Source organism: Ixodes scapularis, unplaced genomic scaffold, assembly GCF_016920785.2.
Source record: "Ixodes scapularis isolate PalLabHiFi unplaced genomic scaffold, ASM1692078v2 PGA_scaffold49__6_contigs__length_1374808, whole genome shotgun sequence".
In the NCBI taxonomy this organism is placed as follows: Eukaryota; Metazoa; Arthropoda; class Arachnida; order Ixodida; family Ixodidae; genus Ixodes; species Ixodes scapularis.
This window is the reverse complement of record NW_024609878.1, coordinates 92,641-119,323: the sequence shown is the minus strand read 5'-3', so window position 1 is coordinate 119,323 and position 26,683 is coordinate 92,641. Positions and strand designations below refer to the sequence as shown.

General features: G+C 45.9%; 1 protein-coding gene across 1 annotated transcript in view; it reads left to right on the top strand.

Annotated features, from left to right (window-relative positions):
• Positions 1–25,425, top strand: part of LOC120841625 (WD repeat domain phosphoinositide-interacting protein 4) — a 50,392-nt gene extending 24,967 nt beyond the window's left edge. The window contains exons 9-11 of the mRNA XM_040212555.3: positions 1,724–1,825; positions 19,864–19,982; positions 25,114–25,425. Coding sequence (XP_040068489.1) covers positions 1,724–1,825; positions 19,864–19,982; positions 25,114–25,223 — 331 coding nt within the window. The 3' untranslated portion in view covers positions 25,224–25,425. The remainder of the gene's footprint in view (positions 1–1,723; positions 1,826–19,863; positions 19,983–25,113) is intronic.
• The last annotated feature ends 1,258 nt before the right edge of the window (positions 25,426–26,683 follow it).

Here is a 26,683-nt window from a genome sequence, read left to right as displayed (position 1 = left end):
AAAACAAATGCTGAAATTACATATAGGAAATAATCTAAACTCAATTTTTTCTAAAATTGCCTTAATTATGAGAACTTGAAAAAAAATTTTTTAGGGCAACCTAATGCTATGTTATACAAACAATATTTTACACATGATGGTAGGAAAGTGTTCGAAAGTTACTTGACAGTCACATCAATGTTTAATTTTCGGGCGAATGACCAATTTACTGCCCTCCAACTGAGTGCATGCTCCGAGCACCGACTGATTTCAATCTTTTTTTTTCTTCCTGTCCGTGTCTTTTTGCGCTGTTTTACCCTTTTAAAATGCACCACCAACTCGCCCAACTCACCACCGTACTGACTTGAATCAACTGTTCAAAACTTGATGTAATCCCCTTTTGCTTAGATGGTTGAAAATTGTCTGCAGCATTTCTTAAATAAGTAAGAATAAAATACAACAAAACATCCATAATTATATACCTTTCCAGCGGCAGTCTCGAACGTAGCGATCTACAGCGGGCGTCCCTGGTTGTGAGAGTGTACATCAGTGTTGCCCGACTGCACTGGGCTGTGGGTTTTCTCGTCAGTGCGCTGTTGTAACCTGCATAGGCGCGATTCTGGACGCTGGTGGCGGCTAAATTGCCGCGTTTTTTTTCTTTTGTATTCTATGCCGAATAGAATTTTTAGAGGTTTTTAAAAAAGCATTGTACTATTTTTGGTAACGCAAACAAACAAATGAAAGCTATTTTTGGTGAGCCTGTGTGCGACGGAACAAATGCAACTGCAATGTTTGTTTTGTTTCATGTTGATCTTTTTATGGCATCATACACTTATCTGTGTCAATCTTCAAAGGTCTTAATTGTCAAAAATATTTGAACACACATAGGATAGCCAAACTGCATAGGTATCTCCTGCTCACAACATGAAATTCAACGAGTCTCATTAATCGAACAACATATATTGTACATACCAGACGGTGCCGTGCTATCCTAACGGGATTTGAGAAAGGTCTCAAATTACACAGCATATGCAATACACAGTGTTGACGATAGTCACTTCATGACGGTCGGACGAAATCCCTCTTGTTTTGGGGCATGTTTTGAAGAGAGCTGCTTTTTTGCACAGCACCAAATCAAATGAACCAATGTGTCTATTCCGTCCCCATACGCCAGACCCGACCCTATCAGCTATTTTTTGCGAAGAGGGGGAACATAGCCAGGAAGGCTTTTCGGCGATTATCTCAACAAAAATAATCCTTGAAAAACGTCTAGCAGCCCGCGTCGCACGCTGTTTCGCATTCACTCTCTTCGTTTGTTTCCTGCGAAGACCGAGCAGGCTACGAGCCCTGGAATTCCTTGGTTCTCACAGTGGAAGATAACAGAAAAATGATAAGCACCCTGAACAGGCAAATGTAGTAAAAACTTTCAACAAATATCAGCAAACTCCGAATGCACAATGCACCTGGGGTGTCGTGCTGACCGGGTTTCCACAGCTCCGCCGGGTGGCAGAAATTTCTGGCTGATAGGGGTCGCTCGAGTTCCTAAATGGCGGAGGCCAGAGAGCTCTTTTTGCAAAGGTCTATAGGATCCATACCGATTTCCCCAGACCAAGAGGATGGTTATGAGGGTGAAGGTGATTAAAGGAGGTGATAGGTAATGCATTAGTGCTTTGCTCAGATTATTCGAGCCTCGAAGATAGTTAGGCAGAGATTTTCACATCTTTGTACCGTTTCACTGTTTCAGCATCAACTTCAGCCACGACTCGGAGTTCCTGTGCGTGTCAAGTGACAAGGGCACCATTCACATCTTCGCCCTCAAGAACACTCAGTTGAACCGGCGGTCCACGTAAGTTCCTGACGGTCGCCGCTTTCTGTGGAAGAGCGACAGCACTGAACCTGCACTTTGCCTCCCCCTGCAATAGATCACAGCCACAGCTAGAGGCTGTGGCCCATCACAGCCTCTGGCCTCTAGCCTGTAAAACACCAGGTTCAGTCAAGAGCCAGGTAGAAGCCATGTGGTGTGTTACTCTCGCACCGATACGCACGCATGTTGGAGCAGTGTTCAGTTTTGCAGTTTTTAGCTGGCTTGTGATTGGACCTGGCGGCCAAAGGCAAGGTGGCACACTACACCCTTGCCGGGATGTTTAATGGGGCGCTAAAGTGTTTTTTGAGTGTCTTAGTCGTGAAAAGTGAATTATGTGCCCTAAGTATTCTAGAAATTAGAATGTTATAGGCATGCCTAGCTTTTTTCTTTATTAAAAACATGACCAAACATTGGTACGCCTCTTTCTAAAATACATCTCAGAGGAGGAGCGTGTTGCATTGTTTGGTTGCATTTTGAAGCAGAAAAAGAGCCACGCATGATTGTATTTTTGGGCATTGTGGGATGCTTGAAGGGGCTGTCCAAACAGAACACAGCAAATCATGTGCACGGCAAGAAAAGCGTGCACACTTCTCAAGAAAACAAGAATGTTGTGGCGCTGGTTGTTCAGGACATCAACCATGTGAAGAGCACGGCTTTCCTTTTTGCCTCCTCGCTGTTGTCTCCCCACCTTTCTTGTTTTTGGGGGGTTGCTGACTGACAACAATGGCAGAGGCCTTGACGACAGCCAGCTGAATGTGCGAGTATCTGTTTGGACCCACTTGATAAGCATGCTCCAAGACTGTCCAAGGACAGAGGCGGAGGGCAGCATTCCTTCCGGCAAGAAAAAAGGCGTCCCAAAGCAGACGGGAACCAGGGGATAACCTCCACTTCTGGTGCAACAAATGCTGTGAACTGCAGAAAACATGTCCTGTTAAAGTCTGTGCTGTTTGGACAGCCTTTAAGTCACATAGCTTAAGTGTGCATCATTAAAAGATGATCTGAAAGAACACCTTGGTGCCACTTTTAGGGTGTTGAATATCCTTGTGACTGGAGAGGTAGGAGATATGTAAAAGATAAGGTCAAGTTTCACCACCTTGTTTTCGTTGTTGGTGTCAAAATGTTGCTGACTTCCTATCAATGTAAATGAAACCAATGTGCCCTGCCTAACAAGCGACTGGTCAATATTTATTTGCAATATAAGAATGTTCTAGAGGAGAAGCTGGGATGTGCCAATCGTCGATTGACCATGCTGTCTCGTGTCCTTCTCTCATGACTCGCAGCACGGACCTCCTGGTGTCAGAACTACACCACTCTTCTCGGTGCAGAGTGTGCTGTAGCTAAGGTGCCACTCCAAATACAGTTACCTGCCGTTAATTCGACCTTGATGGGACATAAAAATATGGTCAAATTATCCAAAAATCGAATTAAAGGATGCGTGTGAAATTCTGAATATCCAGCACTTTAGATCAGGGGGGCTAACATTTTTATAATGAGCAGACGCACTCCGCCGCATGGTGGCAACCGCCAGGGTGTCGAACCAAAATTTTTATCGGTTCGGTTCCGGTTCGGGTTCACGGCTTTCGGTACGGTTCCGGTTCAGTTCCGGGGAGCAAAAATAACGGTTTAAACCGGTTCGCACCGGTTTGAACCGGTTTGAATCACTAAATTGAGAATATATTTTCCGCATTGTTCTGGCAATATACACTATTTACGCCGTCAAGCGATTAACTAATAGTTTCTTCGATCGTCCGTGCAATTTACTTTTGTTTTTAGGTACCAAAAATATTAATTTCAGTTATTTAATTTCCACGCAAAAGTAGAAGAAAATCTACATTAACATACATGACGTCGTGTTCTTACATCCCTTTGTTTACGAGTAAAATATATTTTACCTGAATCGAAATTTTTAAGTACAAGAGCAAAAAGTTCGAGCTTGTTGGTACATACCTGCAAATAGATCAGCTTCTAATTTAGAACTATACTATATTTTCTTGTCATTTCTTCGTTTTTAAACAAAATTAAAAAGTGCAAGCTGATCTATTTACACAATATAAAATGTGGTCGCGAAGTGTGGTAGGTCGTCTAAGATACCCGTTATTGGTACAACTTTGTGTCGCAGTATTAAAAGTGAAACCGTGTCCTTGAACTAAGGAATTAATTACATCACATAAAATTATGAAATGAGCACCTCGGTGGCCATATATATCCTAAAATAAGGTTTGCGAAATACACTTCAGAATATATATGTATATGATGACGACCCTACTGAGCTAAAAGCAATGAAATTTTCAAAATGTAACAAAAGTTTTAGGATAATTCCTTTCATACTATTTTTATAGAAACACCGAGCGGCAATCCAAATGCCTGTTGTTCTAACCAAACATTGTTTACACTGAGCACCGCATGCATGCAACTAATCATGCAGCAAGAAGTAATCGCAATCGTTCACTCTATTTCTATGCGCACCTTCGAACTCAGATCAAATCTGGCCCAAAACAGCACTTGCCCAAGTGAACATTTTCTTATACAGAATAAGCTGGCATAGCCTGCCTGTGGAGGGTTGTTCTTGACAAGATGCCGGACAATTTAAGTTGCAAATGAGCATCACCCTTGGTAATTGATAATTTTTACACGATAGCGTTAAGGAGCTCATGTCGCAGGAAATCCGATGCCGGTGGCGTGACTAGAAAATCTTGATTGAGCGATAGGTTCATGACGTAAGAGCTACATATCCTCGCGCAAGATTTTCAAACAGCCCACAATGCTTACGTGAAACGTGACATCACGCGTGGAATGAGTGATTAAAACATGACATGTAATGCGAATTAAAGGTCGCCGTATGTTTCAAATGATTTTACCTTTGAAAATAATTCCTTTGCCTTAAAGAAAAAAAATATTTAGGCGGGATTCGGACCCACGACCCTTTAGTTGCGAGTCAGACGCCACGCGAGGCACGCTTGCGCGGCAAATGAGAGTGCGATGCAGCCGAGACCCGTTGACGCTATCGCGTTCCACTTTTAAGGACGAAGCTTAAGCGTCCTTTAAGATTCTTTTTTGATAAGTAAAACGAAGTAGTATATCACGTTCTACTCGACATGGCAGCTACTTAATTGGACACTTTCCGACGGTTTGCGTGCGTAATCGTCATAGTTCCAACGCGCGCCCCTGTTTACTTCGTGTTTGTCCAGCACACAGACCCATAAAAGTAATCTTCATTACATAAAAGAGGCAATAACAGAATTCTATATGTTTGAGAAGTTAGATGTGTGAGGAACACATAGTTGTTTAAATTAGCTTCAATATCAGAAATGTATGTAAGGCCGCCCAATATCACTTACAACGAGCCTGTCGAGGATAAAAAACGCCGGAAAAGATTGGCGGAACACCTTTCAAATAATTTGGGGGGCATTGCTTTAGAGTGGTCGGCCCTCTGTTTATTTCGTCAAATATTCAGTTAGTAATTAAATATATTTTGTATTGATCAATAAATTTTACTTTATAAAGTTCTCATAACCGCTTGAGACCGATGCTGAAGGACGACACTCGAAATTATGCGAGCTGTGGAGTCTGCGTAAAAGTGTTTTTCTGCTTGGCTGATTGGCAGTTGTGAAACATCGGATTGCAGGGTTCGCTAAAAAGACTCTGTGCTCACATAATGGATTGGAAGTCAAATACACGAAATGCTTAAAAAGAGAGAGATAATTAATCTTATTTTTTTCCAAATAATTCCTTGCAGAACGCCTCACTGCAAATAGAGATGCGTAAAGATGCGCGCAATGAAATTCATGATTTTGCATAAATATCCCGAAGGACAGACAAAGATTCTCAAAATCTTAGTATAAATCACATTTAGTCAGCTTGCATCAGCTAGAAACTTTGCGAAATACTGCCTCGGGAGGCTAATGTTATATTCGGTTTTACCTGCACTTGTTTTGGGCCCTCACTTTACACACTATGCTAGAGTAGTCATGCGCTCTAACATTTCTCTAGGCCACCGTATATTATGGCGAGACTGCTATAAATACTGCACAACTTTACATTTAGGAAATTTATTGCTAGTGTTGCGAGCATCATATTTCACCAGAAAGCTGAACTATTTAGCATGGTATGCACGTGATGTCATCACACTATAGGCTAGTGGTCATTCTGATTTCTTCTTGCTGAGAAAATCAAATTCGACGGTGCAAAAGGCACGCTGCAGGAGGTTCAAGCTCAGTGAAAGCAAAGTATTTGAAAGGCACGTATTAGTATTCGTAGTGCACCGTCGTGAGGAACTGCGCGAGCGTCCGGCACGACAAAAACGTGCGTTTTGTCAAGAGCGTTTTTGCAAACAAAGTAGTTTCCGGGGTCACGCTTTTTGGACTGCGCCAAAGATGGCAGGAAAGAGGAACCTTTACAACACAGTATGCTTTTAAAACTCCCCCCTCCCCCCCTCTACACATACACACAGACGCACTTCTTTATACAGCGGTGCTGTTAAAGGCTAGTTTCCCAGTGTCGTGTCCGTCAACAAACGAATGATGACACTAAACTCCGCCATCTATAAATGACGACGGCAAGCAGACAACCCGCTTGCCGGTTGTCTGGTCCGCCGCCGTTCGTAGAGGGTGGCAACCCCTCCAGCCTTTTCATTCTGGCTTACCGACTTGCGGCCGGCCATTACTTTATTCCCACCATAGTACAGCTTTATTGGTCGTCACCAGAGTGGAAAGACTGAAAGCATTCCTGAGGAATTACCTCCTTCGTTTGTGTCTGTTAATTTGACAATTTTATTTGACACTTGTTAACTGCAACCCTTCATTACTTTTATTTTGCACCCTGTGAAGTTCCAAGGGGTCATATGAAATGATATCGGGTTGGAATGTTCATGACCTTTACGAGGCGTGCTGGTCCTCTGGCCCAAGCGTACTCGCACAGGCCGCCACTGATTCAGAAGCTTCTTCGTCGTGGTGAAATTGCGAAGATTAAACGAGATTATTTCCTCTTGCCGTCCCAAAGATTGATGACGTAATTGTGGGATTGAAACCACCTGCCTGGTCGACAGTCGAGCGCGGCTCATGGATTGGACACGAGAACTGCGTCAGCACTGGACATCGGTTCGTAACAATGAATGTCTCGGCTGAAACTTGGCTAGTGGCTCGTGTCCAACCACTGCGGTGATGAGAATAGCCCAACTCTAACAATGCCTGGAGCTCAGCACGCGTTTTCGTCCTTTAAAACCCCAGCGCGGCGGTATGATCAAGGTTGGCGGCATAAGACAGGCACCAGGCCACGTGGCCGCTTCTGGCTCCGAGTTGAGGGGATGAACGATGCTCACATTTCTTTAACTGTTTGGCGACTGCCATCCATAGGTCGGCATTTCCGAACCCACTCACTCACCATCACATCACTAATTACAGCAACATCCAAAAGTCACAGCCCTTCACATCACAAAGTACATCGACGTCCAAAAGTCACAGCCTTTCACATCACAGAGTACACCGACGTCTAAAAGTCACGGCCTTTCACATCACAAAGTACACCGACGTCCAAACGTCACAGCCCTTCACATCACAGAGTACACCGATGTCTAATATTCACGGCCCTTCACATCACAAAGTACACCGACGTCCAAAAGTCACGGCCATTCACATCACGGAGTTCAACCGGACAACAAACTCATCCCCATCACGTCACCTCAATCTCTGAACTCACAAAGTCATTCACCGTCACTTCACGAATCCGTCAAGTTCACGAAGTACTTCACCGTCACATCACGAATCCTATAGAGTTCATGAAGCATTCCCCATCCCATCACCGCCAGCTCTGAATTCACAAAGTCGCTCACCGTCACATCACGAATCCGACAGAGTTCATGAAGCATTCCCCATCCCATCACCGCCAACTCTGAATTCACGAAGTCGCTCACCGTCCCATCACGAGCTCATCGAGTTCAGCAAGTCGTTCCCCTCACGTCCGTGAACGTGAACTGATCCCGTTCATGAAGTCGTTCGACCGGTTCGACTTCACGGCCCTTCACCGAGTCACAGTCATTCACCGAGTCACAGCCATTCACCGAGTCACCGAGGTCACGGAAAGCGGCGTCGGCCCCTGCAGCCGCGGCCACCGCCACTGCCTCCGGCTCTCAGCCATCCTCGAAGTTCTTTCGCAGCGGCGCTGACGGCTCCAGATGTGTGTGTCAGTGTGTGTGTGTGTGTGTGTGTGTGTGTGTGTGTGTGTGTGTGTGTGTGTGTTGGGGGGGGGGGGGGGGTATTGGGCTGGGCCTGGCGATGCACCCTGCGCTTGTCATTTTCTTTGTTTAGCTTGTTCCCTCTGGTTTTAGTTTTGTTGTCCCGTTTCTTTTATTTTCGTTTTGTTTCGCGCTTTCTTAAAAAAAAAAAAAATTGGGTTGCGTGTGTGTTTATACAGCCTAGAACTTGGTCTGCCTCACAGGGGCGACGAGTCTCCCAGCTGTAGATGAGAAATTTAGCCAGTGCGGTACAGCCGCTAGCCTGGGGTCTTTAACGTGCATCACGCAGTAGTGATACACGACCGCACGCCGGTACGATGCTCATCCAGATCGAAACGGGCAGGGGTGGGGCTCGAACCCAGGATCCCTGGGTTCTGCAGCACGAGCTTTCGCTCCACGTGCTCCGAGCTGGTGTGCGCTAGACCACTCGGCCACCGATCCCCCCCTGCGCTTTCTTCATCGAGCGCGCATGCTGTGGAGAGCGAGCGGCTTCTTGACTTCCCTGCTCCGAACTTGTGAGATAAGGTGCTTGTTTCCGGGAGAGTTATTAGCCCCACGGATGCCCAGAACCAAACAGGCTGCTGGTTTGTGGGCGAGCGGTATTACAAAGGGTGGCATCACTCTAGCAAAGCGCACATGAAGGCTCCCTAGACTTCGCCTGGTTGTCGGCGTTGTGATTGTGGAGGGGACCCCACCTCAAAACCTTCTGGCCTGTCCTTTTTTTTTTTTTTTTACTTTTTGTTGCGCACGGTTTTTTCTACGAAAAAAGCTCGCCGAGGGGGCAAAAAGGAGAGACAGACACGAACCTGCGTGCACGATTTTTGTGAAACATCTTACAAACATTAATACGAGTCCATATTATATGAACGAAGACGTTTTAGCGCATTAGAGTTTAGCGAATAGAGATCACATACGCGAGTCGACGTTTAGGCATTTGTAGGGGCGGCAAACTGGGCATCCAAACAGACCGCGCCAGGCGGTCTGTTCAGAACGATAGCAAGGGGTGCTTCGCTATAGTTTGGGGAAAATATTATGAACTCAAGTTCAAGCGTCCATCGCCAAAGGTTCGGCAAGCTCGAAAACAGGACAGCGGCGGCCTTCATTTTATCTATTCGGTCAAATGAACGCCGCCATTCGCTAAAGTGGCATGCGATGAAACGTCGTGGGCCAGGTTTCGCTCGCTGAACCGTCGTTCGATCAGTACAAAATTGTTCTGTGTATTTTATCTTAATAATTATGATCCATGGTAACCAGCCTATCGTTGCCTACCTCACTTTACGTCGTAAAAAAGCGCGTTGATGTCACTTTCATAAGAGATACCATAATAACGCAGTACTTCACAGCCGACCGCTGAATCACCGTCTAATATTTTGTCACGGATTTTATCCTATATATATATAAAGTAGACATTCCAAAACAAGAGTCATCCATTCCCAAAAATTTCAGTGGACTGGAACTACCTTCCCACATCTGTTGCCACAATTGCCACTTACTATATGTTTAAAAATTGCCGTAAATAATCTATACAGCTCAGACTGAGCTCCAAAGTGTACAGCTTTGTTCTGTTCTCTTCTAACTCCCGCTCACCTCTGTAATGCTGATGGCCCTGAGGGTATGTCAGTTAAACAAATAAATAAAAAAAGTAATTGCCTCGCCTGAAAAACGTCTTAAAGAGGTCGCCTCTTTAAGAGGTTTGCAGCTTGCCGAAGCAATGAAATCTGAGTTTTATTCGAACCCGTTGGTCAGAGTACACCTCATCATTAATTAAACCACTCATTGGATCATTCACCTCAAAGCAATATGTTTACTTCCGAGCGTGTTCGTGTCGCTCAACCTACTGTGAGCGAAATGCAGTCGAGATAACTAATGATGGCGCTCGACTCTACTTTTCTCAGCTTTGAACCGAGGCGAGGCGCGCGACTCACGCGCGCCTCGCGCTCGTTGTTTTACTCCGGGGTTTGGCTGCGCATAGACTCGTATTATAGGTAGCGTACTGTGTTTTCGGAGTTCATGTTTGAATAGAATCGGAGCGTGTTTTTAGGAGTTTATTTTGTAGCGTAGTCTACACTGGCCGAGGTTGAGCAGTTTCGCGTGGCTTCTCGCGAGCCGTGCTACGTATGCGCGAGGAGCAGTGACGTCACACGTGTCAGCACCGACTGGCCCACCTTCAAACTTTACCACAGTTCGACTAAACATCTGTTGGACAAAGAGTCAATCATTTGCTAAAGTCCGACGGGGCGGTGTTCGCGAATATAATAGACTCGGAAACTTGATGGGACGCAAGTTCTTGAAGCGGGAATCTCTACGAAGCGTTTTATTAGAGGACAGGGTCTTCTAGTTTCACCCCTTGACATTGCTTTCAGTCAGGATGGCACGCGCTGTGCAATTGATTGGGAGCTAGTGCGCCACTTTCCGCGAGAACACCAGTAATGCAGGCGGCTGCTACCAACGGAGAAAACTGCGAATGACAAGGTCTAAAGTATCTAGACTTAAAGGGGCGGTGCAACGATATTCAATTGGAATGTTTTTCACTTTACACGAGCTTACTGGCACTAGTGGTTCTCAAGGATACTCACACGCAACACCACTGGCCAAGAAACTCCTTTGTTGCGCTGTAATTTCGAGGACAAAACCGAGCGTTTTCATTCAATCTCTCCTTCGCAAAACCTGGTAACGTAGCTGGGCGGTAGCAGTACCGCCCAGTGACGATATGTGAATGCGGCTCATAGATTGGACCCGAGCATGGCGTGGACACTCGATTTGGGCTCGTGATAATCGATAGCTCGAGAAGCATTCGGGTATGTCCGGTGTCCAAGCGCTGCAATGACGAAAACAGCCGAACCATAACAATGTCTGGAACGCAGCGCGTGTCCTGTGCCTTGCCAACCCCAGCGCGTGGCTATGATCAACACTGGCGGCATATAATCGGCTCCAGATCGCGTGGCCGCTTGTTCTGGCTGCGAGTTGAGGGGTGAACTTTGCTCGTTTTTCTTTATTTTTTTCTACCACTTCGATTGCGTGTGGTGAAAAACGAACGGGTAATTTACAGGTCATTAACGTCAGGGATCCGTCCTAAGCGGTATTTGCGCAAAATACAAAAATCGTTGCATCGCCCCTTTAAAAATGATTTTCCTAACGTTATACTCACATGACGTGACGTGAGCATGTAAAACGTGGTGCTCAGTGGCACCTTATTTCACATCATTTTTCCACTATATTTTATACACCAACTCATGTTTACAAACAAACTGGAGCGCTCCTAGCCGATGCCACCGGCGCCGCGCATGCGCGATGGGGTGTGGGCAAGAAGCTCGCCGCGTCGCCGATAAACAAACCATTGAATTGCGTTGTTGTCGGCGGTGGTGTGAGTCCAACGCAGGTTTCTGCGTTGGAATTGTTGATTCTACGTCTTCCTGGGCAATGCCTGACTACTTGAGCAGCCTCAGCGGAATTACTGAGGCTCGCTATACCACAAAACTTCGCGTGGATAATGTGACATGCGGCGATTCATTCCGCGTGGACGCCGCAGAGGGTACGCTAAAGCCTGATTCGCATGATGAAATTTCGGTCGCAATTTTCAGTCATGACGTCGCTCGGGTTACAACAGCGTGAACCGTAGCTGAGATGTTCAACATCGGTACTGAAAATCGCAAGCAGAATCGGACCAAGTGAATGAGGCATAACACGTCGTTGATGGTCACTGGTAACAACGATCACCATCTCCTTGTATCCACTGTTTACATCGAGCCTGCTTACCAATTTTCAAACTTAAGTATTTTGAGGCCTGCACTCACTTCTTATCGCAAGTACCGGGCCAACATTTGGTCCACGGGCCGGTGTCGTCTAAAAGAGCAGACGACGAGCAGAAGCGTTTGAAAGAGCAGACGACAGTTCGAGCGATCAAGCGGCCGTTCGATCTTGAAGACGCACTGAACGTCCGCATGCAGGCGGTCTCAACAACTTGGCGGTATTCCCGCTTTCATGACAGAACAAAACAAATAAATCTGATGACAACAAGTATCCGTGAATTTAACCCAAACTGCTTCCCTCCCAAGCAATCGTAGTCAGAGGCGACTAGTTTTCCATTTTCACGGCACATATCCACGTTCTCGGACGAACCGAGCACATGAAAACTGATCTTCAAACCTTTCTCGACTCTTTTGGTGCAGCCCCAGTCGCGGCGTTTTGACGAGAAGGCAAGTTTTTGTCAGGTTTTTTTTTAATACAACCCTAGAATACACCTCTCACATAGGGACTTCCGCCTTCAGCCCCAGACCGGAAGTGCGCCCGACGCGCGACCATCGCGCCGTGACGTAACAGAGATGAGTTCGTTGGTTCGTGTATAGCCAGAACATAATTTCGGCGACATATTCGCCTATACATGAACTCATCTCTGTTACGTCACGGCGCGGTGGTGGCGCGTCGGGCGTAACAGAGATGCTCCTCAATACAAAAACCAAAAGGCTCCTTAAAACCAAAACCGACAGACTCCACACGTAACCCGTAACAAAAAACAACAGGTCACAACGAGTCGACAAAGGACGTAAGGAAAAACCCGAACAGCGAACTTTTCCCTACACTTGGCAAGGTCAAACTTTGTACCTACAGGTTGCCTCAAGCTTGAAACACAAAAGCTTACCCCAAGCTTGAAACACAAAAGCACTAATCACAAACGAGCGTGTTGGGGACGAATTAAGTAAGTGCTTATACTTCCTTTACACGTCTAAGAAACTAGGGAGTTTTGTGTGTTGTTCCAATAATTCCTGTAAGGATACCCGATACTCCTCTGTCGTTTTTGTGCATGCACAGTATCGTTATTGGGTATCGTTACCGAGCACAAAAACCGTCTACAAGAACTCCCTACCGTTTATCGTTTTTCTAGCGAAATTAAAGACGACGTTAGCAAGGAGAAGCAAGCTAACTAACCTCGAAAGGAAGGGAAACAGAGGTCGTCTTCGCTCCCTCAGCTCCCCTTGATAACCGGTGATTTCTTCAAGCAGACAGAGCCAGTGAGGACGCCTTCAGCGAACATCAAACATAGTCTTTGAGATGAATAGAGGCAGGTTCTTAATTTTGTTTTTGTTTCAAAAGAAGGGTCATTTTGAAACAAGGTCTGGTGGGAAATGCAAGATGGGAGGACGGGTAAACAGCTCGTCCACACTTCTAGACGGGGAACACAGCATGTCAGAAAAACTGGACATCGCCGGCTCATCTGACAAAAAGGTGCAATGCCAGGCTCTAAAGAGCGTGGGAAAGTAAAAGCTCTTTGAGTGAACCGACGATACGTGCCCTAGAACAGCACAGCGACGTGCATGAAAAAAGTTTAGAGAAACACGGCAAGCCCGGTTCAATAGTTTTCCATGTTTAAAAAATAACAGGCTTATTCAGCTCTTTGCGCACCTCGTGTGTTTGTTTACCCCTCAGACGCTCTGATGTACCGCTATTTACACCTTGTTTTGACCAATGACAGCGCGCGCTTTTCTGTCTCGTCTTCGCGCGTTCTGTGCGCGCCCTTTATGTTTCCCGCTGATTGTTGTGATATTCTTCGTATTTACTTCTTTTCAATGCGTCACGATAACGTTCGCAAGCGCGGAAGACACGTGTTGGTACCCCTACTTGTACGTCGTATAAACACTTACTTCGAATTTGACTTCGACCTCGACCGCGCACCTTGTTTTTCATTGGTAGCCTGCTTGCAACAGAAGGATGACCGTGATGACAACGCAATCGCGGTTTGCTTGTGGTCCTGTGTGATGGGCTCTCACTTCCGATCGAAGTGAGAGCCATTCGTATCGCTCCGACGCTGTTGAAAAAACTCAGCAGACCTTTGAATGAGTCACTTGCTCAGGAAAATAACGAGGAGACGAATGTCTAAGCGCTTATGTAAGTAGAGTGGTCTCGATTTCAAATGAAAAGCACTCTAGCAAAATGTGGCCGATATGGTTCGTATGCAAAACTAGCTAGCATAAAAAAATAGATAAATTCAGAAATGGGGACGGACTATCTGCCTCCCCCCTTGGAAAAGGTTTATGTCATTTTATCAAGAATCTTTGAACACTCGTACTACGCCTTCGCGTTCGAAGCGCTGTTCACGGAGTAAGGCTAGGCTGCTTAGTGGATTGAGTTTCGCCACGTGTTCGTCGCATATTTTTTGATGGGGTCCGGCTTTTACAGACAAGTATCGTGCCAGTAGCTGACTTTTGCTCAAATAAACAGAAACAAAAACCTCTTTAGTCAATATTCACGTTCAACGGAGATCGAAGAACTCTGTTCGTATTCCTAGAATTCAAGAACTCAGGCATATGCACGACTGTGATGAAACCTATTATCGGCAACAGCAAGCGAAGCCCCCCACCTAAACGCCTGAGAGCACGTAAAATTCTCTCCGCCTGTTATTGCAACGGACAGGTCCGCGCGCTTGTTAGGAAACGTGGGCGACAAACCGTGATGCCAATCGGCTGCTTCCTCACATTTTTAAAATTATCATAATTCTCTGGCATATAGATAAAGCCCGTAAACTTTCGTGATTTTTCTAGAATAGAGTCAAGCCTTCCCGAGATCTTAGATGCTAAATAGCGTTTGAAAAAATCCGGAAGCGGCCGAAACAGATCAAATCCGGCGCACACTTTTTCGTGTGGACGGATAAAAACGAGCGTATGCCGCATATTACCAGCATCAGAACATTTGTAAGCATTATTAAGCGAGAGCGAGAAAACAAACATTGTATACTCGGTTAGGGTCACACCAGTACTCGCGTAAAAGCTCCGGGAAGACGGTTTTATTTGTCATCTTGTAAACCCTGAGATGGGGAACGATAAAAAAACGGACGAACACAACAACGTGTTTTCTTGAGGGGTGCGCGCACGCACGCGCTTACAAAAGACAAACACATGGGCGCACGGACGCACGCAGATGCAATCAACGCGAAGAGAAACCCTCCCGTGGCAGAATAGCACAGTGGCAAAACGACACCTTCCCCGGCCCCCCACACATAATGACACACACAGACACACACACCGAAAGGAGGAGCCGCCAAGCCGCGCCGCGTAAACGGAACCCCACGGCCATGCAGGAGGCTCAAACGTCTGCCGCGCACAGACAAAGCCCCCCTAACGTTCGCTAAGCTGCACGTGTACTGCGCGACGCGGGTACGCACGCCCGCAGTATCGGGGCAGAAGAGCGGAGGCCCGCCAAACTCGTTGGAGTCGCCGCTAAGTCTGTGCCGGTCCAAACATCCCCCTTCCCCTCCCCCCAATCCCCATCTGGGAAGCGCTGGTGCCGCTTCGTCTGCAATACACAGTCCCCTCCCCATTTCCGATTTCGCGCTTCGCGCACAGTCGCACACGCAAAATGTCACATCCTCTCTCAAAGTCCTCCAAAGCAAACGCCCCTGCAGTTGCTTCCCCCAAACGTTACCAGACCACCCCTACGAATCTCGTTCTGGCCTCTAACGGAAGTTCCTTCCAAGTTTCTGCTCCGTACCGCCACAGCATGTTTGTGCGTGTAAGGGCACCAACATGCTGCAGACACTACCGAATGTCAAGTCAGCTATCAGTCGCCAAGAGTACGCACACGCAAGCAAATCCATACCAACATCTCCTGAGTCCTGACTCCTAGTTCACGAACTCAGTCCCCATCACATCACAAATTCAGTTCACGAATTCATTCACCATCACATCACGTATACACCAGAGTCACGAAGTCCTTCACCACTGCATCACGGGTGCGTCAGAGTTCACGAGGTCACTCCCCGTCACATCGCGGCTCCTTCCGAGTTCATGAAGTCGCTCCCCTTCGCATCACGACTCGTTCCGCGTTCACGAAGTCACATCCACTTCACATCACGGCTTCTTCCGAGTTCACGGAGTCACGCCTGTTCACATCACGACTCCTTCCGCGTTCACGAAGTCACATCCCCTTCACATCACGGGTTCTTTCGCGTTCACGGAGTCACGCCCATTCACATCACGACTCCTTCCGCATTCACGAAGTCACATCCCCTTCACATCACGACTTGGTCCGAGTTCAGGAAGTCATTCACAGCCCTTCACCATGACGCGGTGAGCGTGAGTGAGTGTGAGTGAGCGAGTTCGTGAGTGACTTCGCCGAGGTATGCTGCCATCTCCTAGAAAAATAAGCAAAGCCAAGTTCAATCAGTTATTAGCGTTAGGGAGTGATCCTGAGTAGTATTTAGTAATGTATAGAAATATTCTTATAGCTCATTTAAGCAAAATACAGAGGAGGTCGAAACTTTGGCGATATCTTGAGAACAACGCTCGTGTGAGATTTACCGCGACTGCCAACCTTCGGTTGTTCCTCTGAGGTCGCTAAAATATCTTATATTTTTTTTTAGGTATTCCTTCCGTACACACGTGTACGGAAGGAACACGTAACGTCATATTAATAAGTCGCATTTATTCATTTCAGAACTTCTATTCTCAAGGACATTTCTCGGATGCAGTACAGCAACAACGAAAAAATCTTTCGGTGCCTCAATTATGTAAAATTGGTCTTGCAACATTTTTTTTTTGTACTTTCAATAAATAGTGTTAAGAAATAACCCCTAACGTTGATAGCTTGCGGAAACATCCATTAGTTTTCCCCTAATAACAGATGCAGGAAAATAAAGGACAGAGACAGCTGTCGATATCTCCTTAACTCGAAATTTGAACAAGCGGCCACGTGATCTGACGCTAATTATATACCACCTGTGTTTGTCACAGTCATGCCCTCGGCGGCTAGGGTTTTGAAAGCAAAAGCTTGGGCAGAGCTTCAGATATTGTTGAAGTTGTGCTATTAATTATCATATTTAATTGACACGAGCAGTTACCCGAATGTTTGGCGACGCTGATTGTCACGAACCCGAGCACTCGACTCCGGGTTATAAAAATCGCCTACGTCATGGTGTCACGTGACCCTCTGTGCAAAATCGTGATGTCATGTTACGTCGTGCTGTCAACAAGGTTAATACATCTAATGACTTCCTCAAATTAAATCGAGTTGATGCAGTGAGTCACGTGACGTTACGAGGCCACGTGACATTACTTGACAACATGTATTGACACCATGACGTGACGTGACCACGTGACACTTGGTTAATCATAGTGCCAATACAAAGGTACCACGAAAACCCACAATTTCATACATTGGAATTCTGTATATGACGATTTGATCATTAGATAGAAATACAGCCGCCAATTTTTTATTCCCATATGTTCATTTTGTGATACTAACAAAAAAGAAAATAAAAAGAAATATTTCCTTGAACCGTTTTGAACCGGTTACCGTTATATTTTTTTTCGGTTCGGTTGCGGTTCAGTTCCAAGATGGCGGCGAAGATTTCGGTTCGGTTCATTTCCGGTTCGGCTAAAAATAACGGTTCGGTTCCGGTTTTCGGTTCGGTTCGGTTCCGGTTCGACACCCTGGCAACCGCACACTGCCGCTGCCACCGCAGCACAGCGGTGGGAGCGGCCGTGTATGTCCTTTGCACGTTCGGTGCAGCAGCGGTGACTGGCAGCCAGCGAATGAACCGCACCGCGTCGGTGGCTACGAAGCAGACGTCACCGTTGTGCTTGTCGATGTCATCAGCGGCCCTCTCACAAAACAGGCAATGAGCGCTCGCTGCTCCACAGCGGTGTTGGAAGGGTTGTTTAGTATCGAGACCCGATTGTGTCCCGTGTCTCAGCATGCGCTCTTTTTTTCTCTTCACAATTCAACACGCACTTCAAGTTTTTAAGACTGTTTTTTTTTGCGCTTAGAACTTGCCCACCGTGTAATCTGGAAAAAAAAAAAAAAGGCCTGTTTTGTGTGTCACGCATGTCCAATCGTAATTGTCATTTGTGCACCCTCGGTTTTCTCTTGGTTGAATTAACCGATATTTCATATTTTAAGATTGAAATAACAATTTTCTGTTTTCTATAAAGATATATGGGCTTTTGCCAGGGCGTTTGAACAGGGTCGAATTAAACGATAAGTTGAATTAACTGGGGTTAATTTAACACAAGTTAACTATAGGTGGCAGGGGTCCCAAACACGCGACCCACAATTGGCTGGGACGCGGCCCCCAAGCATCAAGTGGCTGCAAATCCCCATTTTCATGTCTCGAGCGCTATATGCGTAATAAATAATGGTCTCATGTCATCGGTTCATTTACGCTAGAAACATACTCGCTTATATTTCTCTATTCCATTTTCTTTTGGACTGAGTGATTTTTCATCTAATTTTTTCCGTCTCGGCTCTTTCTCATGTTACGCACCTGTACGACAGTCCCACTACTACCATGCTACAAGCGTGGGCTCTTTAGGAGGCACTTTGACTGCATGAAAATTCACTTTAAAAAATAAAGCTATAGCCAGCCGGCAAAAACCAGGTGGTGCCAGCAAAGTGAGAGCCCACGGTTATACCCCGTCTCGTTTCGACTTGGCAAAGGGTGAACACCACACCCTACATTGCATTCCGACAGCTTCAATATGCGCTACGTGTTCGAGCGTAACGCACACATATTGGAGCATGACGCAGCGAAAAGCCTGATGCGTCTTCACAGTAAAAGCGCACTCCGGCGATACCTAAGCACGTGCCTCACTCCGTTGTCCCGATTTGCCCGCAGGGGCCATAGCTTCTGCCGTACCGGCACGTTGCACGCCCCACAGCTTCCTGGTCTACCCAACATCCCTTGCTTCGGACACTAGGCTAAGCAATGTCACCAAAGTAAGAGCTCCCGTTTGAACAATGCAGCCACCTTGTCCAGGCATACCCACACACCTGCCAACTCTTCCGAATTTTTCGAATTGGGACTAATTTTACGATTTTACGAATCTTGCTTCAAATTTTACGAAAAACAAAAAAATATAATTTTTTTTCTTTTTTTTTTACTTTTGTTTTGTAAAGTTGCTGCTGGTGCCACAAGAGGGCGATAGGTATCGTCCACGGCAGCGTCATGGATTTTACTATCCGTCTATCCGGTCGCCATGGATCCAACACCAATCGTTATACTGAAAGCATTCTTGCCAATACAAGCGTCGTTGGCACTGTATATGCTATCAACTTACCAAAAAATAACGGGGGGGAGGGGGGAGGGAGGGAGGGAGGGAGGGAGGGAGGGAGGGAGGGAGGGAGGGAGGGAGGGAGGGAGGCGCCCACCCCGCTTCCACTGAAAACTGGGCTAATCTAGAGTTGTCCGGTCAAATTGGATGCTTGACGTACAATTTGCAGAATCCCCAAGTTTGGGAAATGTTAATAGTGGGCGCCTGAACGAAGTGGGCGCTTCCGCTATATTTTACAGTATCAGTCTGGCTTATTTCTACAGACCTGTTACAATTATAATGTGTTTTATGCATACTTCATGACAGAAAAGTTGTATTTTCATGTTACCAAGCTTTGATGCTGCATGTGGTGGCGGTGTAAAGATGTGCGCTGGTTTCACCAGCGTGTTGATAACAAAATCTGGGTATACATGAAGTGCCTTTACGAAGCAACCTGTCACCGCAGATTCAGACTGCTTATTCCATGGACCAAAATGGCGACGATACGGGGACCTTGGCAATGCTGTCCCATGTTCTCCTGCCCCCAGCCATAATAGAAAAAATGTTTCCCTTATTTTGTTTCCTGGCACCTTCAATTAAGAGATCTTTGTCCCCATGTTTTCACGTACGTCCGCACTCTCGTGTAGCGTTCAGTCTTTAAGCTGGGGTGGGGACCGCCGTACCCTAGCAAGTGCTTCCTCGTGGTTGGTGGAGGTCAATCGACCGAGAAATCAACGGGCGTGGTAAGACAGATGCCCACCTCTGTTCAGGTTCTCACACATGGGCTTCCTGGGGCCTTACGTGGAGTCGCAATGGGCCCTGGCACATTTCACGGTGGCCGCAGAGTGTGCCTGCGTGTGTGCCTTTGGATCGGCCTCTTCTGTCTTCGGTGAGTGCCGTCTTCTTTGTGTGTGGGGGGGGCAATGTAGCCTGAGCAGTTCACGTGTCATAGCCAACCTATTTATCCAACACACTCATCTCATTTATCTACCTAATATATCTGTCTGTATCTTTTATGCACGGATAAAACGGTGCAAAAAGATGCAGGGACAGAGTCGTCGTGTCCTTTTGCGCCATTTCATTTTCCTTGTAACACATACAGTTGTGGACGGTATGAAAAAGCCCAAAAGAGCGCGTGGCACCGAAGACCTCCAGTGCTATCTAACGGAAGAAAGCTGAGCTATCGTCAAGGCTATCGTATGCGTAGGCGGCATTTCAGCGGCTGTTAGATTTTGGTCGTTACTCCCCGCTTGGTCAGCAAACAAGTGCTAAGCCAACACCAATCTCAACGCTGTTTTTAGATCAAGCTTGCGTGCTTGGTAAAATAAAGGACACTTGTCCTCTTTTATCCCTTGAACTTATTATCAAATGCCTGAAAACTGATTGCTGAACTTGTTGGAACTGAACAAACACCTCTACAATCGATGCTGAAATCGCATGAACCCTGCGACGAAACTTTAATGGTTGCTAGGGTCTGGGTTGTGGTTGAGCTTTCTTCTGACACATATTGCAGCAGGCGTTTTAAGCCATCTCTTGCCTGGGCTTTCTCATATGGTTTTGTTCCTGTACAAACAGTTCATATCTTTTTCTGATCTGTAGGTTTATTAAGGCGAAAGCCTCACTTGTCCCATTGAGCAAAAAGGCGGCGTATATGGCCATAAAAATATGATTGAGTGGCACGCTTTGCTCAGTCGTACACTCGAGGACGACGCTGTCCTTGGTGTCGTCCTTGAGGTCGTCCTAAGGGTCGTCCTAGACCTCTAGGGCGATCTTACTTGTCCCATCGTGCGAAGAAGCGGCATCGTTGTGCCCGAAAGATGGCCATAAAAATATGACATCAAGCACGCGCCGCTCACACTCAAGTGCAGGAGCATGATGTCATCGCCAGAGTGCTGTGTGCAAAAGCTGCACTTCAGACTTCATATGTGCTTGTTGTGTGCTTCGTGTGATGGACTCTGAGGCGACCGCGTATACATCTAAAACCTCGACATCATCAGCAGCGTCTACATCTATGGCGGCTTTCACAGGCAAATGTGGCCGCCTACGCAAATGCGCCACAGCCTGCTTAAGTGTCGTCCTCAACGTCGTCCTTAAGGTCATTCTAGAGGTCATTCTAGAAGTCGTCCTAGACGTCATTCTTAACGTCATCCTCGACGTTGTTCTTGATATTGTCCTAAACGTCGTCCTAGACGTTGTCCTTGAGTTCGTCTGATAGATTCTCGGCATCGTCCTAGACATCATCCTAGAGGTCGTCCTAGACGCCGTACTTGGTGTCGATTTTGAGGACGTTGTCCTATACTTTAGTACGTGTAGAAGCATTACTTGAAAACATTTCTCCCGTGGGACTATAATGCTTTCGCCTCCTTATACCTAAACAGTCTGGAGTGTCCACTTGTAACTTATCTTTAGTTGTCTTGTTGGGTGTTCATTTTTATTACCCGGACTAATCTGTCCACCTTAGCTATCTATCTACCCGTCTACCGTAGAATACCATGCATTCGCCCATTCTGCACTAAGCAGCCACCCTTAAAATTTGAAACATCTGAAAAGATATGCACAGTACATATACATGTAAAATTGATGACCTCACATGCGTGCATCCTCTATTTTTCCGCGATTATCTTCAAAATTTGAGTGGCGCTTGCTCGGTATTTTAAGGTAAATCTATCTATCTCAGTTGTTGAGTCCCTCAGTTTATTTCTCCAGGTGTCTACATAGGAGTCTTTCTTATCTAATCTCTCTGTCTAATCTTTCCATCTAAGCTATCTAATCTCGGAGTTTTCCTAACCTGTTTAGACTAACCTGTAGCTGCCTGAACATTCCCTTGGAGCAGGATTATTTTACAACGGAACTGTTAGGGACTAGGTTCCTCTGGATCGTGTCCGGTACCAAAGAAATGTCGACACAAACCTACACGAACCTCTGGACAGCTACCGCCATGTATAAGCGACGGCGGCAACCAGGCAACCAGTCTGGTTACTGCCATCGCTCATAGATGGTGACAACCTTTCCAGCTATCATAGAAGAATGGATAGTTGGGTGAGTTGGTGTGAATTTGTCGTAGGACACAGTGCGAAAAACGGACGAGGACGAAGAAGAAACACGTGATGAGCACAGCGCACGTCACGTGTATTTCTTCTTCGTCCTCGTCTGTTTCGTACGCTCTTACCAGTTTCGGTTTGGACTCACGACGCGTCGGCCGCGTGCCCTTCCTTCGGGGAAAGGGGACCGGTTTAGGAAAGAGTGGTGACTTAAACAGCAGCGCGGATGGGTTTGCAACCGCCGCGTGCGTCGAGTGCTTCAGATTCCCTTGCGAAAAAAGAGCACATCGCTCGCCCGGAAAGCCACCGCCGAGAACAGAAGCTACAGCACTGCTGCTCTTCCTTCTTCAACAGAGTGGAAAGGCTGAAAGTTTTTTTTCCCCACTTTTCTGTCTTAGCCTTGGTATGGCTGACCCTAGAACCGAATTCACCACTGAATAATCCCAGCCATAGGTAATTTAGCTTTCCAAAATCTAAAAACAGCCATGGTGGTAGTCAAATAACTTCCAGGAATTAGTTGGCTAATTATTGTGCCGCACTTACCGTATTCACACGAATGTAGGTCGACTCATTTTTCAATTTTTGAAAATATAAAGTTGGGGGGTCGACCTGTAGTCAAACCAAAGCATTCCACTTCCGACAAACACGAAACAATCGCGATATCAAGAACACCTCTGCTTGTTACGAGTTCAGCCAGCTGTACCTGGAGCATTGCACTATTCTGTGCACTCAATTTACGATTTTGTTTTATAATTTGTGGAAACGAGTATTATTGATAGCGATTCGCAAAGTAACCCGAATGTATGGCGGTGAACAGGTTTTTGGGGCTCGTTTATGGCCGTTCTTCACCTGGAAACAACCAACAACTGCACTGTTAAACGCAAGTTCGACCCATCGGAGCGGGTGATGCTCCAGTGGTGGCCTGCAAAGTGTGACGGCAAACGAAGAGGCTTCCGCGGGCCAAAGGCTTCCAATGAATCCCTACCCGTGACGTGCAACGCGATCGCCGAGTAAGCCCGGAAGATACAGTCATTTACGAAGTGCTAGATTTCGTTGGACGATGCCGACGACGTGCTTCGAGAACATAGCAGTGATGATGACGGGACTGACATCACCAGTGCGAACGAGTCGTAGTCTAGTCGCGGACGGAGCGAGAACAAGGAGCAGCTTCAGTTGTCCCGCCTCCAGCGTGAACTTCCTAGTTTTGATAATGCCTGGGCATCTCATGTGCCTCGCGCGGGCATGCGCAGCCAAAGCATGCCAGAAGGCATCGAACGCGTGTTGGAGGCTGGGCTTTCGAAACAGATACTTTGCCATTCTCACGTGTTCGCAATAAAATGCGCATCTAAAAATTTTTGTTTTTTTCTTTTGCTGACATGCAATGTGGGTGGGTCGACTTACAATCGAGTCGACTTACAATCGTGTAAATACGGTACGTCCCCACATCTACCACCACAACAGAAGGAACAATTTCTTTACTCAAGGTTTTTATTTTTAGAAATGTTTTGAGTACAGTAAACTTTTATTAATTCAAACTCCAGGAAGCCACCAATTCTGTTTGAATTATCAGAAATTCATTTAAATTTGATGCAAGATAAAATATGATTCGCCATACGAATGGCTATACATACAAAGCAGATACTTGACGATTTCCTCTATACAGGCCTACTGATAATAAGCATATATGCCACACATGAAACATTTAGGAAATCTATTACATGAGTTTATTTATTCCTCAAAAATGTTGTTTATCGTGGGCTGTCAGGCAGCACATGACAACTGAAAATAAAATTAAGTTTGTTCATCAGGTCTACAAGTTGTCTAATGTGGACTATTAAATGGGCAACGCGTGGCAGTTTTCATAGCAACTTGCACAGACGCTGTGACATGGACCTGTGCCATGCCAACATGTCCCAGCGTCCGGTTGTTATGGAAACTTCCGCATGGTGCCCGTTTTGAAAGCTCATGGTGCCGCTCGAGCCCCGTTGAGTCACTTCTCACTGAGCACTGGTGCACTGCAGAGAAGCAACACCCAATTTCCGCAGGTGTTGCCTCTCTGCAGTGCACCGGTGCTCGGAAAGAAGCGCGCTCAACGGGTTCGCAAGAACAAAAAGTATCCGTTACACGAAAGCGCCAATCAAATTAAGTGACTTATAAATACATTAAAAACATAGTGGGACGACAGAAATTTTGAAATTTGTTTGAGTTAACCAAAGTATGAAATATCAGAGTTTGATTTATAGCGAGGTTACTGTAGTACCTTGGATACTCAGAATGATTTCTTTGGCTGTACCATTTTCGTTTCACCATTAGCTTCTCCGACTTGGCTCCCAATACAAGCAAGGTTGCTTGTGCAATTGGGAGGCTAATTGATGTATTTGGGGGTGGGTGCTTAGTGCAGAATGGGCAGATGCACGGTATTCTACAGTAGGTGTTTTAATTGGCTTTTTAATCATCAGCTTCAGAGGGAATTCTGCATTTATGAAATTGGTGCCTAACGTTCATGCTTTACACTTCAATACACGCTGAAATAAGCACACAGAAATTGGGTGCTACCGGCTAAGTTGCTTCACCTTGGCAGGTTGTTTTAAACCAAAAGTAATTGGCGCTTTCAAGGGGTAAACACAGTAAACACCCTTAAACAAAATGTGAAGGCACCTTGAAAATGATTGTTCCAGCTTATTAGAAATGTCTGAAATGTCATGCACAGCGTACTGAATCGAACTTATCCGATAGATACAGAATACGACAGCCTCTCAACTAAGGAATACACCTAGCGAAACATTTATTTTGCTCGCCACAAGGTGAAGTTATTTTTCACCTGTCTCGTACTCTGCTTCTTAGGAGGCTTAGCTCTTCAGTGATCTTCAACTGCTTGCGTTGTCTAAAGCGATAAGTAACACAGTGTTCGATGTGTCTGCATTTTCTGTTTACCCCGATGTTCACGAAGTCCTGGTGGTTCCCCTTGCATGTCTGCAGCCATCTGCGTGGATGGCTCCTTTCACAAGTATGTCTTCACCAAGGACGGCAGCTGCAACCGAAAGGCTTACGACATCTACCTGGAGAACTGCGAGGACGACGACCTCTGAGGCCTCTCTAAACATCGCGGTGGCTCGAAAGGCAAAATGTTTGTAAATATAATTTTTTAACGTGCGTAAACTCATACGTCGAGGTGCACTTTTGTTGTCTCGCTTCCTTCGTCTTATTCCCATCTGTGTTCTGCTTAGCAGACAGAAGAATGTTACAGAAGCATGCAGATAAGACAAATAAAGCTCAATTTTTTCAACTGCATTTCAAGGTCATGGAAGATCTCTCGGAACTTCCTGATTAAACCGAAAAATGTTTCATTCAGTCTCCCAGAATCGCCGTAAAAGAAGTGTAGTTTGTGCACCACCGATATGGGGTTGTGCGCCTTGCAAAAGGAGCCGAAAAAACAGATGCCTCACACTTTTTTCCAACATGAGAAAAGCACTGCAAAACTATAGTCTTAATTGTATTGTGTTATTATTTGTCTGCCCATCACTGGCCCAGCTCTACTCATGATGCTTTGACACCAAGGAAACAAACACTGTTTTAATATAGAACACTAAAGTCTGAAGGAGGTGTTGGTAGGGTTAAAGGAGAGCTCCAGCATCAATATGAATGTTTCAACTAATCTTATTTTCAGAAAGAGTAAATAAAATTGTACCTAGAGCGGCAAATAAATTTCCCTGAAACTTCGTAAGTAGCTTTTAATCGTAGATATATGATGTAACAGAAACTAACTTGCAGCGTTACCGGTATGCCATCTTGTTACGATGTCAGATGTTGTATAAATACCAGCACACGTTTGAGCCCATTTTGCTTAGCGTCGGAAGCAGTGGGAAGACCGTCGCGATCGTCCGTGCGAAACAGCGAACTACGATTCGTCGAGCCTGTCAGAGTCGAGCAATAAGACCCACTTCCGTCACAGAGGCTTCTCGGTCGAAAACCGTCGAGTTGACGCTTTGCCATATTTATTCGTGCTGTCGTCAAACTCCACAGCACAGCACCAATTTCCTCCACTTTCCATCGCACGCCGCAAACAGCCTAATCCTGACGCAGTCCATAAAAAGCATAGGGGCTCCATAGAGGATGGAGCGTCTGCTCTTGGATACAACAGTTCACATTACGATGACCCCGGCGCCGCCGCTGCTCCTTGTTGCCAGTAGAGCCACTGCCAGTGATTCGGAGGTGTATGCGTAAACTGCAAAATTAATTTTCTCAAGAAAATGCATGTTTTGATTAGATATTTTGTAGACATGCTCAAAAGTGGATACTGTATTTAGTGCACGGTGAGAATTTTTATAAAAATTGATGGTCATCAATATTTTGCCATAGCTTTCATTAAAGCAAGAATACAGAGGAAAGAATGCTAACATCATTCATTGATTCATTTGTTTATTTTGTGTGCTCATGAACAGATTTTGCCTTTGTAATGATGCACGATTTACATACAGCAAAAAGGAAGAATAAATAATCCTAGAGATTGACAAAAGAAAACTTGAATGCTACAAAAGTTTAGCTAATA